This window comes from Melanaphis sacchari, unplaced genomic scaffold, assembly GCF_002803265.2.
Source record: "Melanaphis sacchari strain LSU unplaced genomic scaffold, SCAv2.0 Contig4_pilon_pilon, whole genome shotgun sequence".
In the NCBI taxonomy this organism is placed as follows: domain Eukaryota; kingdom Metazoa; phylum Arthropoda; class Insecta; order Hemiptera; family Aphididae; genus Melanaphis; species Melanaphis sacchari.
In genome coordinates, this window is record NW_020271335.1 from 11002936 (window position 1) to 11017865 (window position 14930).

At 23.8% G+C, this 14930-nt stretch overlaps 3 protein-coding genes across 5 annotated transcripts; all 3 read left to right on the top strand.

Annotated features, from left to right (window-relative positions):
- LOC112598975 lies at positions 1–1153 on the top strand. Its single transcript, XM_025345657.1, has 4 exons — positions 1–119; positions 219–425; positions 630–908; positions 975–1153. Exons 1-4 carry the CDS (start codon positions 60–62, stop codon positions 1029–1031), a joined length of 603 nt encoding a protein of 200 aa, XP_025201442.1. The 5' UTR covers positions 1–59; the 3' UTR covers positions 1032–1153.
- A 3212-nt stretch (positions 1154–4365) lies between these two features.
- On the top strand, positions 4366–7314 carry LOC112598995. The gene is made up of 4 exons (XM_025345689.1): positions 4366–4495; positions 4622–4798; positions 6821–7102; positions 7205–7314. Exons 1-4 carry the CDS (start codon positions 4436–4438, stop codon positions 7244–7246), a joined length of 561 nt encoding a protein of 186 aa, XP_025201474.1. The 5' UTR covers positions 4366–4435; the 3' UTR covers positions 7247–7314.
- A 3939-nt stretch (positions 7315–11253) lies between these two features.
- On the top strand, positions 11254–14853 carry LOC112598748 (serine/threonine-protein phosphatase 4 catalytic subunit). Of its 3 annotated transcripts, none has more exons than XM_025345339.1 (7): positions 11254–11568; positions 11652–11877; positions 12242–12394; positions 13892–14065; positions 14125–14251; positions 14325–14514; positions 14580–14853. In XM_025345339.1, exons 2-7 carry the CDS (start codon positions 11716–11718, stop codon positions 14707–14709), a joined length of 936 nt encoding a protein of 311 aa, XP_025201124.1. In that variant the 5' UTR covers positions 11254–11568; positions 11652–11715; the 3' UTR covers positions 14710–14853. The 3 variants fall into 3 exon arrangements, with proteins under 3 accessions (XP_025201124.1, XP_025201125.1, XP_025201123.1); XM_025345340.1 differs by having other exon boundaries at positions 11658–11877; XM_025345338.1 differs by having other exon boundaries at positions 11254–11877.
- The last annotated feature ends 77 nt before the right edge of the window (positions 14854–14930 follow it).

Genomic DNA, 14930 nt, shown 5'->3' on the forward strand with positions numbered 1-14930 from the left:
TTTATTACCAGCTTTTAAGAGCCAAGTATCGCTTGCCATTTGAAACGAAATCAATAAAAATGATGAACATTAAAAATCACAGTTTTAAATTCGTGTTTTTCCTATTTTGCTTGTCACAAGTATGTAAAGCAGTATACTAAGAATTTTATTGTTAAATATAATTGTTTTAATTTAAATTTCATACAATATTAACTTATTTATTTTGTATATACCTATAGGTACAAGCAGGTACAAAACTTCTTCCTGAAAAATCAGACAATCCATTTGATGAATTATTCAAAGAGATTTCTAAGTCGGCTTACAGGATCTCAGAGAAAATCCAATCTAGATTAAATGAAGCTGATTTACATATCGATCAATACATCGATAATGTAAAAGAAAAAGTTGAAAACACTAATGTCCAATTTCAAAGTATTCTCCAAAAGGTAAGTTTTTTAGTTTTTATTTATTCACTTGAAATTAAATAATGTAAAAAACATTTAAAATGATTGTAATACTAAATTTTAAATAAATTAAAGTTCGAATAAGCTTTCTGAGAATATTTCAATCATTGTATGTAGGTAATAGGTAAATTAAAATAAAGTTAATATACACAATTAAAATAAAATTTATTTTTTTTTTCATTTTAGCTTGAAGAAAGTGTAGAGCAAATGCATAAAAAAATTTGTGATGTCGTTCAACGTCAAATCGAGCATATTAGCGAAGAATTAAAAGCAAGGGATCCAGAAATCGGTGAAAAGATCAAAAAATTAAAAGCAGAATTAGCTGAATTGAAAGAAGACCTTGTAAAATTATACGAAGAAATCAAGAAACCGGTTTTGGAACATTTCAATGAAGTTAGGGATGATATCAGAATCAAAACCAAACCAATTGTCAAACGTTGGACACCAATTGTCAAAGACATTGAAGTAAGTGTAGATGATTTAGTATTGAAAAACAAGTACCATTTTTTTATTATTATTATTTATTTTTAGGAGATTATTTTGGCTTTGATCCCTGAAAAGAATAAGAAAGAAATCAAGAAAAACTAATAAATAAGACTTATTAATTTATATAATTCAACATTTTATTCGTTGTGAATTTTCTGTCAAAAATGTTATGAAATATTTAATTGTTGTGAAAAGTAAAACTTGTCATAGCAATTTTACTTTTACTTATTTTTTTTTTTTTTACTATTAAAATATAATATTATCGATTAAAAAACCTAAAAACTAAACTACTTTCTCAAGTGCCGCTCCAGAGGTTATCATTTATAAAAGGAAGTATGATTACGAATCGTTCGACTTTTACATATCATATATTATAAATCGACTAAAGTCTAAATATTTTTAAGTAACTTTAATTGGCATAATATTCAAATAATATACTAGTTTATTAAGTAAATATTTTTGATTAATATGACTACTGTTTATATATTGAATACGTAATAATATGATTAACAAGAACTCGATAAATATTGTTATTTGTTTCATCCTGATGTTATTATACTTATTACAAATTGTATGTTTACCTATACTTTAATTAGAAAATTTCTAATCGCGTGAGTTATTGAATACCTAACAAAACGTGAACTTCAGTTAATTAAATAGGAAATAAATCATTATGAAAAAAAAAATTCACACAATATTCGTGATAAACTTAATGACGAATGAAGGTGATATACAGACATTGTTTAATTTAATCGACATATGTGTTATACTTTTTATGAGCAAGCGTTTACGCTATTAACGGTATAACAGGAAACAAAAAAATTGTTAAAAATATTAATGAATATTTGAATAATGAAACAATGATTTTTAACGAATGAAATTTTTGAAAGTTTTTAAATGTTTTATCGACCTAAAAATTAATTTACACAATTTAAATTATTTATTATTATAAAGATATTAATAATTTAGAAACAATACAGCGTAATAGGATATTAAATAAATTTTAGTGCATTTGCTCTAATATGAAGTGGAGTTAATGTATTCTAAAAAAAATTTAAAAATGTCACGATTATCAAATTTTCATATTATTATGTTACTAAATTAAAATTTATAAAAATATTGTAAAATAATATTTATTTATATTACTTTTGAGATCAAACCAAAACAAATTTGATCATTAAAATATGCTTATTGGCATTATCAGACGTATGAAAGTTTAAAAAAAATTTACAAATTTATTTCAATATAAACTTCAAAAATATTAAAAAATAAAGACAATTGCTATGTTTTTCGATTCATCATTATATAATGGTAATAATTAAGAAGGTTAATAAAGTATGAACTATGGAATTATGTGTTTGTGTACAAAAATATAATCTATTAAATTACTATATCTAATCAGACGATGGCCTTTATAAACATGTTAAAATGCTTTTAATGATAAAAAAAAATCATAATAATTTATTTTATAATGTATTATGAGTTTCAAACACAAATTAAAATTAAATTATATAGATCTTTTATCACTATAATTATATTATATTTAATTAAAAATGAATTTTAATTTGAGTCTAAATAAATGAACTGTGTTGAATTTAAAAATATTTTATAAATTAAAAATTAAAAAAGACAATATATTTATATATATTTGTGTTAGGGTATTAAAGTTAATAACTTTTCAAACTTTTTATTTGAAAATTTTTGCCTATGAGATTAAATATAAAGGTTAGTAAATCTTCCGTGGATTTTTATTTAATATTTGATTTCACAATTATGGATTCTATTTTGTCTTTTATTTATTTTTAAAATGAATGTAATTATATAGTATATACTCGTATACTATGTACAAAATTTAAAGCGAGACTGAACACGAAACTCTATCAGTCTAAGGTCTATCAAATACTACACACAATAATATCAAAGTTGATGGTCAACACACACAACTACCTATATAGACATATATACAAGTCATTAAGATAATACGATTTATTAACAAATAACCAATTTTATTAAGATTATAAAATATACTTTTATAAAATTTATATTGATCTCTCATTGAAGCTATTAATTGGAAATACCGGCAACCGACTTTTTAAGTCTATCGAAGTGAATTACCGACCGGTTGACAACCTTAATTATTTGGTATATAATATTACAATCTAACTCAATAAACTTAATTTATTAAGAGTCTTAGATTACTTTAATCACAAATCTATATTTAAGAAAAAGCTTAACTTCTAATGATGTTTAACATAACGCAAAATAAATACCTTACAGCCATTTTTTTTTTTTTTTTTGTACCTAAAATAAAAAAAAACTGAGTAACTAACTTCGTATAATAGATTTTAAGAATACTTTGTTAAAGAATAGGTATATCAATGTATTAAATTTCAAATAGTAAATAATTGTATACGCTATAAAACTTTCTAATTAGAAACTATGAGTAATACTCTGATTTTTAAGGATATTTTAGAATTTATTTATTTATTCATTAGTATAATTAGTATTTTAATTATTTGTATGCCAATTTTTGAGAGAATATCAAAAATATAAATTATGTTTCAAGATTCTGTGATTATTATTTTTTAAATGCAATTAAGTGCTTACAGTTGTTAAAGAATAAATCGTATATACTACGTTTTAAAATATAATTTTGTCAAAGTTTGAATTTTCAATTTACGTATGAAGTCATCACCCTCCCCTTATCAACTTACATACCACTTTACCAAACTGCACACAATTAGGTGATGTAGGTTATAGAACTTCATTTAAAATTTGTTTGTAATTTTGAGTTTATCTTTGGAATTAAAATTCATAGAGTTTTGAATAAAATGTTTTGAATTGTTTCTATTTAATTTTAACTCTCCTCATTTAAGAAAAAAAACAACTCATAAAACCAACCCATAATTTAGAACTTATTGTATGTTGTAATTTAATAGTAAAATAAAATATATAGAATATATATATACAATTACAGTATATTAAAGAGTAATTTTTGTTTCTATCAAGATTTTAACTAAACATTATTACGTAGGTAGTTATTAAAATACTTAATATATTATTAAGTATAGATGTATTGAATATAAAAGTGTATAAAATTAATATATTATTTATTATTTTATCTTATAAAATCGAATCATTTAATTTTCATTGTGTTATAATAATTTACCAGAGTGGTGTATAGTATGATACATAATATTAATTGAAAGTAGTTTTTGACACGGGTCAAAAAACATTACAGTCCAAATTTCACCGATAACAAATCACTCGAAACATTAAATAATTAAACGCATAAAAAACTAATAAGTTACATTTACTTTTGAATGTATAATTAAAAGCATATCTATTTTTATCTTAATGAATAATTTAAATGCATATTCTTAAAGGTCATAAAAGAAGGAGAATTTAGTGGAAATTTGATCAATGATCTATTCATGTATAACTTTACATTTGCTTCTGAACACTAAGAGATACAAGTTACTTCTTTTGTATTAAAAAATAACACAATGTTGGCAAAAATAATTTTGGTCTGTTTCCTAATGACTGGTGTCATGTCATATGCCAAGGTAAATATATTGGAAATAATAGTATTATACTTAATTTTTTTTATTTATCTTAGATTATTTATTTAAATATAGTAAAATTTTTAAGTAAGTATGTAGTATATATTTAAAAAAATATTGATATTTTAGGATGACCATGATAATGAACTTATCAACACAATCCTAGGAACTGGATCAACTATGTTAAAAGAATTTTCAAAACTGACCACAGATGACGATAAATTTGCCTTGGACTTGAACGCTTTGTACAAAAAATACGAAATCGCATCAAAGGCAGACCAAGCTAGAAGCTTTTTGCAAACACAAGTAAAAATTTGTTTATAATTTATTAAATGAAATGTTTTAAATAAATTTATACATCAAACTTATTTGAAGGTAGGGAAAAATAAAGTGAATCAATACATCCACATTATATTTTATACTATATAATATTATGTTTAATATTATAGTATATGTATAAATAGCTCCTAAATATAATATAACGCATCTGCTTGGTGGCTCATTATGCATTAAGTACAAATGTTTTTTCTAATAAAATACGTACTTAATGGAAAATAGAATGAATTCATTTTCAGTAAAATACAATTTTCAAAATAATAAGTACCTATCTAAAATTATTTTATTTTAGAATAATCTCAACTGATTCTTAAGAAATAGGGACTAAATTATAATATATAATATTAATATTTGATTACTTATTTATAAAGTTATTTAAGTATACTAAACACTAGACTGAATATTACATATACTTTATACTATATGTAAAACCATGGTTATCTTTAGTGTCTAATGTTTATTAAATACTCATATGAAAAATGTACACTAAATATTAAATATAACACTAAATTATTAAATTACAATAAATTTGATACAAATTAAAATTATAACTAATATATTAATAATTTACATTATAAGTATCACATAAAATTAAGAAATAGTTATTTAATACTTTTACTTATTTCTATATAACAACAAGAAAATAAGAATAATTATGACTAACAAAATTGTATTTTTTAAGCTATGATTGAAATTTGTCGGTTAATCACTTTTAATTAACTATTCAACGAAACTATGAAAATTACAAATTTTCTGTTCATATACAAATAAACTTTAGTTATAACTTATTACCTAACTATTGTAAGTCTGTAATTTTATCTTTAATAAGATTAAAATGTATTTAAATTCAGCAGTTCTTATCTTTATTCATTCTTTATGGACTTTACACATATTAAATATTATTCATTATATTCTACGATTTTTACGTCCAAATTTAATCAAAATTTATTAGGTACACTGATTAAAATCAATATTAAATTAAATAAATGATTAATATTACTTTAGTTATTTAAAATAAACCCAAACTTTTAATATACTTTAGACCTCATATTTAATCTACTTACTTAAGAATATATAGCAAAAATAAATAAATACAGTTCAAAGTACTTAAAAATATTATAAATCAGACTTAGGTAACATAATAAATTGACCTTTTTATACTCGATATTCTCAATTATTATGGGTATATTTAAGAATAAACGAAAAAAAAATTAAAGACAAATCTATAGTTTAGTTTTAATAAAGAATAATAAGAAAAATACATTTTTGGTAAATTATTTATTAATAAAATATTTATATTTTTAAGCCTATATTAAATTACGTTAATTAAAAATGACTGTTTTTTTATGTTTTGTAAAAATTATCATAATAATCAAATAATTAGAGCTAGGTACTCACTTAATTCGGTTTATTTTTTAATACAGTTTATATATAATTTATGTAAGGATAAAAGAATAATATACTAAATTACAATATTTTAGAATGCATATATATTTTATTTTTAGATGAGTAATAATGTAATATGTTCAATTTAATGTATATTAGTACATACACAATAAATGCAATACCCTAATTTAGGTGTATGCAAATTGCGAGTTATAAGAAATGAAATAATTTATAATAGTTTATTGAGGTTAAATAATTAAGAAATAAATTATTAAATATAAATAATGTCTTCATTAGATTAATATAAATATTTATTATAATTTATAGAACATAGTTTTGCATAAATTGTGAGATACAACTTCAAATTCTTCAATTGGTATATAATAAAAATATTAATATTATTTAGTTATATTTAATTAATGAATTGTATAATATATTAAAATTTATTGTTTTTTTGTATTTTATATATTAATATTCTAATATAGTAATATATAACATATCGCATATGCTAAATTGTAGATAGATTAGTTACAAATAGTACCTACTCTTATTATAGTTTTAAAAATATAAATGGTTATTCATTTTTTAATTTTTTAATATTTTATATTTAAAAGAGGAGCTGAATTCACTAATGAATTTATAAAGAAGGCCGATCTTGAAAGTGAAGATCAATTAAAGAAGAGTATTGACATAATTAAAAAGGAAGACTCCGTGTTGGGAGATAAATTAACTAAATTTTACGAAAAATCTTGTGACTTAGACAGAATATCTGAAGATATTATCAAGTACGTATTGGATGCAGATAAAATTAATGGTGCATTTGAGAAGGCCAGGACTGCACTCCGTCCACTAGAACACAAATTGGCTGAATCTGTCAAAAAGTTCGAGGTAAAAAATTGTACAGATTTTATTGTATTTGTATACTTAAATATTTTAACAAATTTAACTGACTTAATCAATAATTTAATGTAATATATGGTATGATTTCAGACTATCGTTCTTGAACATCTGCCAAAGAAGGGAAAGAAATAAGAATATTTCAATAACAACTTTAACTTTCAACAATTGAACAATATAATACCTAGTTAATGTTTTCAATACTATAGATAAATTTACAATTACATTTTTTATACATTTATGTTTATACTCTAAATACATAATACCACGCAACATATTACATATTAGCATTATAAGAAATAAATTAAATGTCATATTATAACTTCCTTAACTGATTACATATCTAATAAAAAAAAAAAAAAAAATTCACAACATAATATTTATTTATTTAGAGCATGTAATATTTTTATTTATTGATACTTTATTTGTATACAAATTTATTAAAATGTGTATAAATTATATACCTAAATACTTCAATTGTTTATATGCCATGAGATTGTTAAGTTAAAACTTGTAAATTATAACTTATAACTTATGAGCAATGAACGAAATAATTTCAATATCATAATTAAGCATGATAGGAATAACGTACGTGTCTATAAAAACAATAAAGTTATTAGTGTACTAGACTATTAGTTACCTATTACAAATCACGGATAAATTTGTTAAAATTAAAATTAGATTAATGGATACTAACCGTATCCAGGTAAGTATTTGTAGTTTTATTTTAATTTATCTTTAAAACTGTAAGACAATTTAATATATACTATATATAAACATAGCAGCCAACAGTGATCATAAATCTTAATTTTTAAAACAATTTAAATAAAAATAGTAATTGAAAAGATATTTTGTAAAGTAAATATAAAAGGTAAATACCCATGTATTTACATAAGTGTAGTATTTCAATAGTTAAAATTATAGATTAACATAATATACATTTTTTTAATCTGAATAATAAAAAGGTAAAACTATAATTTTGCATATATATATATATATTAACACATTTTAACCAACTTATTTTACTTTAAAAAAGAGCGCCATTTGGGAAAGAAATGCAGGTTTATATATATATATTCGTGTTTCATATCCCATTGAAACACCATAAAAAATTCGATTTTTAATCTTGAAGGTAGGTTTTTTTAATAAATGGATATATAGTTGGTAGTTTGAATGTTATAAAAAGTAAAATATTCCCAGTAATTTAAAAAAGAATTATTTTAAATGTTTTGAGTTTAATACTTGAAAAATCACAAAAATTTTTAAATTATTTTTTTGTTAACAATTTATAAAATCTTAAATTTTAGAATCTAAAATTGGAAAATAAATTCATAATTTTTCTTAAGTTTTCTCACAGAAACTTAATAAAAAATAACAACTATGATAGATAGCATGGGTTTTTTATAGAAATTTTGATAAAATTTGATAATTAGTAAAAAATAAATAAATATATAAGTTATTATTTAGTAATTAAAAATATATTACTCATAGAGGCTTGGAGGTATTCATCATTACGTTTATTGTAATTGGATAAAAATAATGTGATTTTCAATATATTTCAATTAATTTTAAGCTATTTTTAACACAAATCTATTCATATCGTTCTGTGTAGTAGATACATTGGTATTGATTTATAAGTTAATAACCGCTGATAATAATATAATAAGCGTACTTACGTGATTTTAATGGAAAAAATGAGTTAAACCAACCGATCAATTACAGAAAAATAAATGATTAATAGTAATATAAATTTATTATAAAATATTATTATAGAAACAAAAGTTGAATTGACGTTTCTGCTCATAACTTTTTGTTTTTTGTATACAATAATTTATCATTTACATCCATTACACTATTACAGCAAGCTACTCTACAAAAACATACACTCAATACATTTTATAAAACAAAGTAACTTATCCTATTTTATTTTTAGTTATAACTTATAATTAATAGTTAAAGAAAAGCATATTGTTTTTATTATATATTTATCCAATTCATAGTTATTTTATAATTTTAATATGCTCAATACATATACTTATTCGATTTAAAAATAATAGTAATTTTTACATTTTAGTGCAAAACAGTTTTTATCTATTAAATGTTTTTAACGGTTTTAATGTATATATTAATTAATGTTATAATTTATAGAGCATATTTTGATATTTTATAGACATATATATATATATGTATTTATCCTCATGTAGATGCATGAATACACGTGTTCCAAAACAGTACCCTCCCTCACAGTAAAAACCAACCACAAGCTACCTAATAACCATTGCTGTTGAAGCCTAAAATGTATACAAAAAAATACATTTATACAACGTTGTTTAATACGAAATGTTAGGAGTATTTTATATTAAATATTATAAATGTTTTTTTTTAAATCACACACACACACACACACACACATATATATATATATATATATAGAAGGGTAAATTATAGTTTATTAGTTCAGTCTGCACTCTAAAAATTACTATAAAAACTTGACAGTAGTAATGAAATTATTATATTAAAAACATATATACCTAATATAAATTATAGATAAATAATATTTAAAAAATCAACAATATTATTATATGACTGAGCATATTAAATACTTTTAAAATTTGCATTAAAAAATATAAACAATTTTAACATATTATTACACTTTTAAGATTATGTGTTTTGTTTAGTTCGTTATAATATTTTAAACTATATAACTAGTAGAATATAAGAAAAGAAAAGAAATAAACAACATATTAAAAATTATTGTTATTATTATATTATCATATTACTATGGATTATGATAGAGTTAAATGTAAAATTTATGTTTTAAAGATTATTTTAACTTTGAGTTTAGATGTATTATGAGACATTAATTTTCATAGTATAAACATTATATTATGAGATCATGCTAACTATAAATATTAATCAATGCTTTAAGTAATAACTCAAACTATCTTACTGTGTTATGTCTTATTGTGAATTATATTCGACCCATAACAGTATAAAATATGTATTTTGTCATGACTCGGTCAACATGAACAGACAATAATGACAGCGCCATCTCCCGTCATTGTTTTGACTTTTTAAATTCATTTACGACAGTTGCTCATTTTCTCATCACTAGACCGCACAGTAGTGGGAAAATTTTGCTTTCCAATATGCCAGCTTACGACTTTATACTTGACTACTTGAGTTATACTTTATGTTAACCAAGTCAAACCTAACCTAACCCAATCCAATAGTAAATCATTGTTATGTTCTATAACTACGTTGCCTACATTGTATCCATGGCTATGCAATGTAAACATGTAGAAACTATGAAGTCATCAGTAGGTTTATTTGATGTGCTAATTCATTACAGACAAATCAATTGGCAATTATTGCCCATCCCGATCGAATTAATAAACAAAGCGAGGTTCGCCAACAACGCTGATTTATTCATGAACTACCAAGCTAGGTACATTAAAATCAAGATAGGAATGTAGTCAATGCAGACATTTAGTACACTAGTACTGTATTTTATGTTTGTTCATTTTTGCACGGCTGAACTTGGGTGATACAGCTAGTAGTGGCCAGTGGGAATTAACTACCTAGTTAAAAAGTTTTTTTTTTTTAACTTTTTAACTTGACTAGTTAGTTTATTTTTTAATCAACTTATAAACTTAAGTAACTTAATCGACAGTTTAAATAACTTAGCTTTTTGCAATTGATATCAGAAATTGTTTTGATAAAGTTATAAGTTATAAATTGTATTTTTTTAATATTAAATGACCTTTAATTGCTATATTATATAAAAATAATAATATTTGTTAAATTATTAATTTGAAATATATATAGTTTAAATTAATAAATAATATATTTTTTTTAGTTCAATTTTTCGGTGACTATCATACGTTAATACACATGTAATACATGTTTAATTTTAATTCTCCCATACTATTACGTCAAACATTTGTTGTCTTTTGTCTTGATGAGGGGAAGCTGAGGCGAAATAAATCAAGCACAACGAAACCGGTTTTTTTTTATTTCATTGGTACGTTTAATTCGGCGGGAAACGCTTGTTGTGAAAATGGGATATTTCACGGCAACCGTTGCGGTCACCCTGGCTTGCGCATGCGCTCATGTCGTCGCGGTTAGTCCCCGCAATCGGCGTGTAAACACCAAACATCCGATAATTTCACATACCTCTTTTTTTCGCACTACTGAGTTGCTTGATTGGCCGTCCATTTTTGGATACCAGCCGCCGTTATTCGTAAATCGTTTTTCGATACGGTATCGTCCGCGTTCAACGGCCATAATTCACCGTTTATTCAAAAGGCCGTTTGTTGTAGTTTTCATAAATTCAATTGTAGTAACGATGGCATGCAACATCATTATCAACTGAGCCGTTCGACCGCTTCAGTCGGCCCCAATAGCGGACAGGAATCGCGTCCCGCAGGAGCCGTTGGGTTAAGTACCTAATGCGGGTGAGTATTCGTGGATTAAGATCTTATCAGCGATCCGTGTCCGACTGGGCTCCGACTGAGTGCGCTCATAATTACGGTCTCAGCTGCAGGTGTGTATAAGCAAGTCTGAACTACTGACATCAATCATACTCCGCGCTTTTATTCCAAATGTCCAAGATGTATGATTCCAATAGTGACTTAGACCGACAGATCGAACAGCTCAAACGGTGTGAAATCATCCAGGAGCATGAAGTGAAAGCATTATGCGCTAAAGCACGCGAAATACTCATCGAAGAGAGTAATGTACAGCGTGTCGACTCTCCTGTCACTGTAAGTATAGTATTACAGTGTAGTACTTGAATTAATTAGTATACACATTTATTTATTCATTATTTGATTAAATTCATATTCTAACTAAATTTTATAGCGAATGGTTTTAGAATATACAAGTCAATTTAGCATTGATAGAAACTACTATTTGTCTACCTTAGTGTAAATGGCAGCACCTTTTAATCTATTATGAGCCTTGGAATTCGTAATAAATTATATCTTACCATTTTATTTTATTTGTACTAAACTGATTTTCTGTGTATTCTAAAATCAATAGTTAAATTTTATAGTAGATTCAAGCATAATTCATATTTGCAATTAAATTATTCATTAAAAAAAAAAAATGTATGTTATAATGTTACAGGTATGTGGTGATATTCATGGTCAATTCTATGATTTAAAAGAATTGTTTAAAGTTGGTGGAGATGTTCCTGAAAGAAATTATTTATTCATGGGCGATTTTGTTGACCGAGGGTTCTTTAGTGTTGAGACATTTTTACTTCTACTTGCTTTAAAAGTATATATAAAATAAATTGACATGTATTTATTAATAATTTTTAATGATATATATTATGATAGAATATTCAGTTGGTGCTATTTTTAAGCTTTTCTAAATTATATAGAAATAAATATTGGAAGAATAAATTATTTTTGAGATATAATTTATTTACAACTTCATCTTAATATCATAGTTTTTTGTTAGTAATTTATTATAATTTTTGTTTAGAGGTAATGTTTCTGAACCTCATGAAACTCTTTAATTCAAGTATTATCAGTTGTGTTTAAGATTAATTTTATCTATTAAATTATTATAAGATATCTATACTTTAGTGATCTACTGGTTAATAATACATTCTTTACTACATTAAGATTTCAGCATGAAATGTTTTAATTTTATATATGAATTATTACGAATAGCAAAAAATAATTTGTTTAATATTAAAGAGAACTCAATACTCTCAACAGATTGTTTTAGTCTTACAAATGCCCTACTTATTTGCTTAGAGAAATTCTTGTGGTGTTCTTAACTTTAATTTTAAAGTTAGTTATATCTACGTAAAATATTACTATTATTACCATTTTATTTGATGTTACTTGTTTCTAAATATCAATTAACACTTATTAGATACTATAGATCAGTGGTCTTCAACTAGATGCAACCCAGAGTTAGGATTTGTGGACTTCAAAATTGGACGTTTTGATATATATTTAATACTTCTTAAGAAATTTATTAACATGGATTACAAATTCAATAAGTTTGATGACCACTTCCCTAAATTTTATTCATACTTTTAAATTTAATGAAAAAGTAATTCAGCCTTAAATTTAATAAATATGATCAATTCTGTTAAACAATTAATAATGGCTTGTATGTTTATAAGACTGAGACAATCATTATGTAACAGCATCTTAAGAAATTATGGTTTCTACAATGTTGTATATTAATCTTATTAACACTTATGATATATATCACAACAATTATTTAGTCTAGTAAGATATCTAAGTTAACATTTCAACACTTAAAAAGAAAATTTTAACATTAAATGATATCAAAGGTATCAATAATTAATAAATAATTACAGTTATTTAAAAATTAAATTCTCTTTTATGACATATTAGTGATGGGCAACAATATAATTTCAAATATCGTTTTTTTTCTGGTGTCAAAATCTTTTTTTCTTTTTACATCCTATTTGGGAATTAGGAATTTAACTAGTTTATTTTATTAATGCTATATTTTAATACCTAGATATTATTGGTACACCAACATTGTACTTGTTTGTACTACAATAAAATTTAATTTATTATAGTTTAGATGCCTTAGAACCTGCAAATAAAATGTGATTCTTAAAATATAATATAATTATAACATTTTTTTGATATTGTGAAATTATTATTAGATATTGATGTTGTTGCCCATCACTAATATTAGCATATTTTTGTAACACCATTTGTTTTTAATTATCTAATTATTGATATTTGCTAGGATATAAATATTAGACTTTTTTTGTAGGTTAGATACCCTGATCGAATAACATTAATACGTGGTAACCATGAATCCCGACAAATTACTCAAGTTTATGGTTTTTATGACGAATGTCTACGAAAATACAATAGTGTTGCTGTATGGCGTTATTGTACTGAAATTTTTGATTACCTGAGCTTATCTGCTATTATTGATGGAAAAGTATGTTCTTTATTTATTGAAATAACGTTTATAATAATTCATTTTCTCATAATATTTAGATATTCTGTGTACATGGTGGATTATCACCTTCAATTCAAACATTGGATCAAATTAGAACTATTGATAGAAAACAAGAAGTTCCTCATGATGGACCTATGTGTGATTTATTATGGTCTGATCCTGAAAGTAAGTATCTTTAATAACCATAATTTATTAGTAAAAAAAGAAATAGTTTTTTAAACATATTAAATTATTTTAGATACTCAAGGATGGGGCGTGAGTCCACGAGGTGCTGGATACCTTTTTGGTTCTGATGTTGTTTCCCAATTTAATACTACAAATGATATAGATATTATTTGTCGAGCTCATCAGCTAGTCATGGAAGGATATAAATGGCATTTTGATGAAACTGTGCTTACTGTTTGGTCAGCACCTAATTATTGTTATCGGTAAATACTATACAAAATACATATACTATTAATTTATTATGTTACTTAATTATTAATGCTATTAGATGTGGTAACGTTGCGGCGATATTGGAACTTAGTGAAACACTCCAAAGAGATTTTACAATATTTGAGGCAGCTCCACAAGAAAATCGAGGAATGCCAACAAAAAAACACGCAGCCGACTATTTCCTTTAAATGTATTCTGATTCTTATTGTATTTAATTTTAGTTCACAAAGCATAAAGGAGGAATGGACAATTTCACAAATTTGAATTAATGTATTTGAAAGAATACTGACAATATAATGTAATTTTTTTAAAGTAAAAATACTTGTTCATAATATTATTGTTTTAATTAAGTTACCTTAACATTTTCTATTTATAAATGCCTTCCATGGAATTTTAGATTCGTACACTA

Bases quoted from the DNA above. Each gene is read 5' to 3' on its own strand.
- LOC112598975 (XM_025345657.1), top strand. From the start codon at position 60: ATGATGAACATTAAAAATCACAGTTTTAAATTCGTGTTTTTCCTATTT. The intron at 120-218 runs GTATGTAAAGCA...ATATACCTATAG, and splicing joins TCCTATTTTGCTTGTCACAA to GTACAAGCAGGTACAAAACT. The intron at 909-974 runs GTAAGTGTAGAT...ATTTATTTTTAG, and splicing joins CAATTGTCAAAGACATTGAA to GAGATTATTTTGGCTTTGAT.
- LOC112598995 (XM_025345689.1), top strand. From the start codon at position 4,436: ATGTTGGCAAAAATAATTTTGGTCTGTTTCCTAATGACTGGTGTCATG. The intron at 4,496-4,621 runs GTAAATATATTG...TTGATATTTTAG, and splicing joins GTGTCATGTCATATGCCAAG to GATGACCATGATAATGAACT. The intron at 7,103-7,204 runs GTAAAAAATTGT...GTATGATTTCAG, and splicing joins AATCTGTCAAAAAGTTCGAG to ACTATCGTTCTTGAACATCT.
- LOC112598748 (XM_025345338.1), top strand. From the start codon at position 11,716: ATGTCCAAGATGTATGATTCCAATAGTGACTTAGACCGACAGATCGAA. The intron at 14,066-14,124 runs GTATGTTCTTTA...CATAATATTTAG, and splicing joins CTGCTATTATTGATGGAAAA to ATATTCTGTGTACATGGTGG. The intron at 14,252-14,324 runs GTAAGTATCTTT...AAATTATTTTAG, and splicing joins ATTATGGTCTGATCCTGAAA to ATACTCAAGGATGGGGCGTG.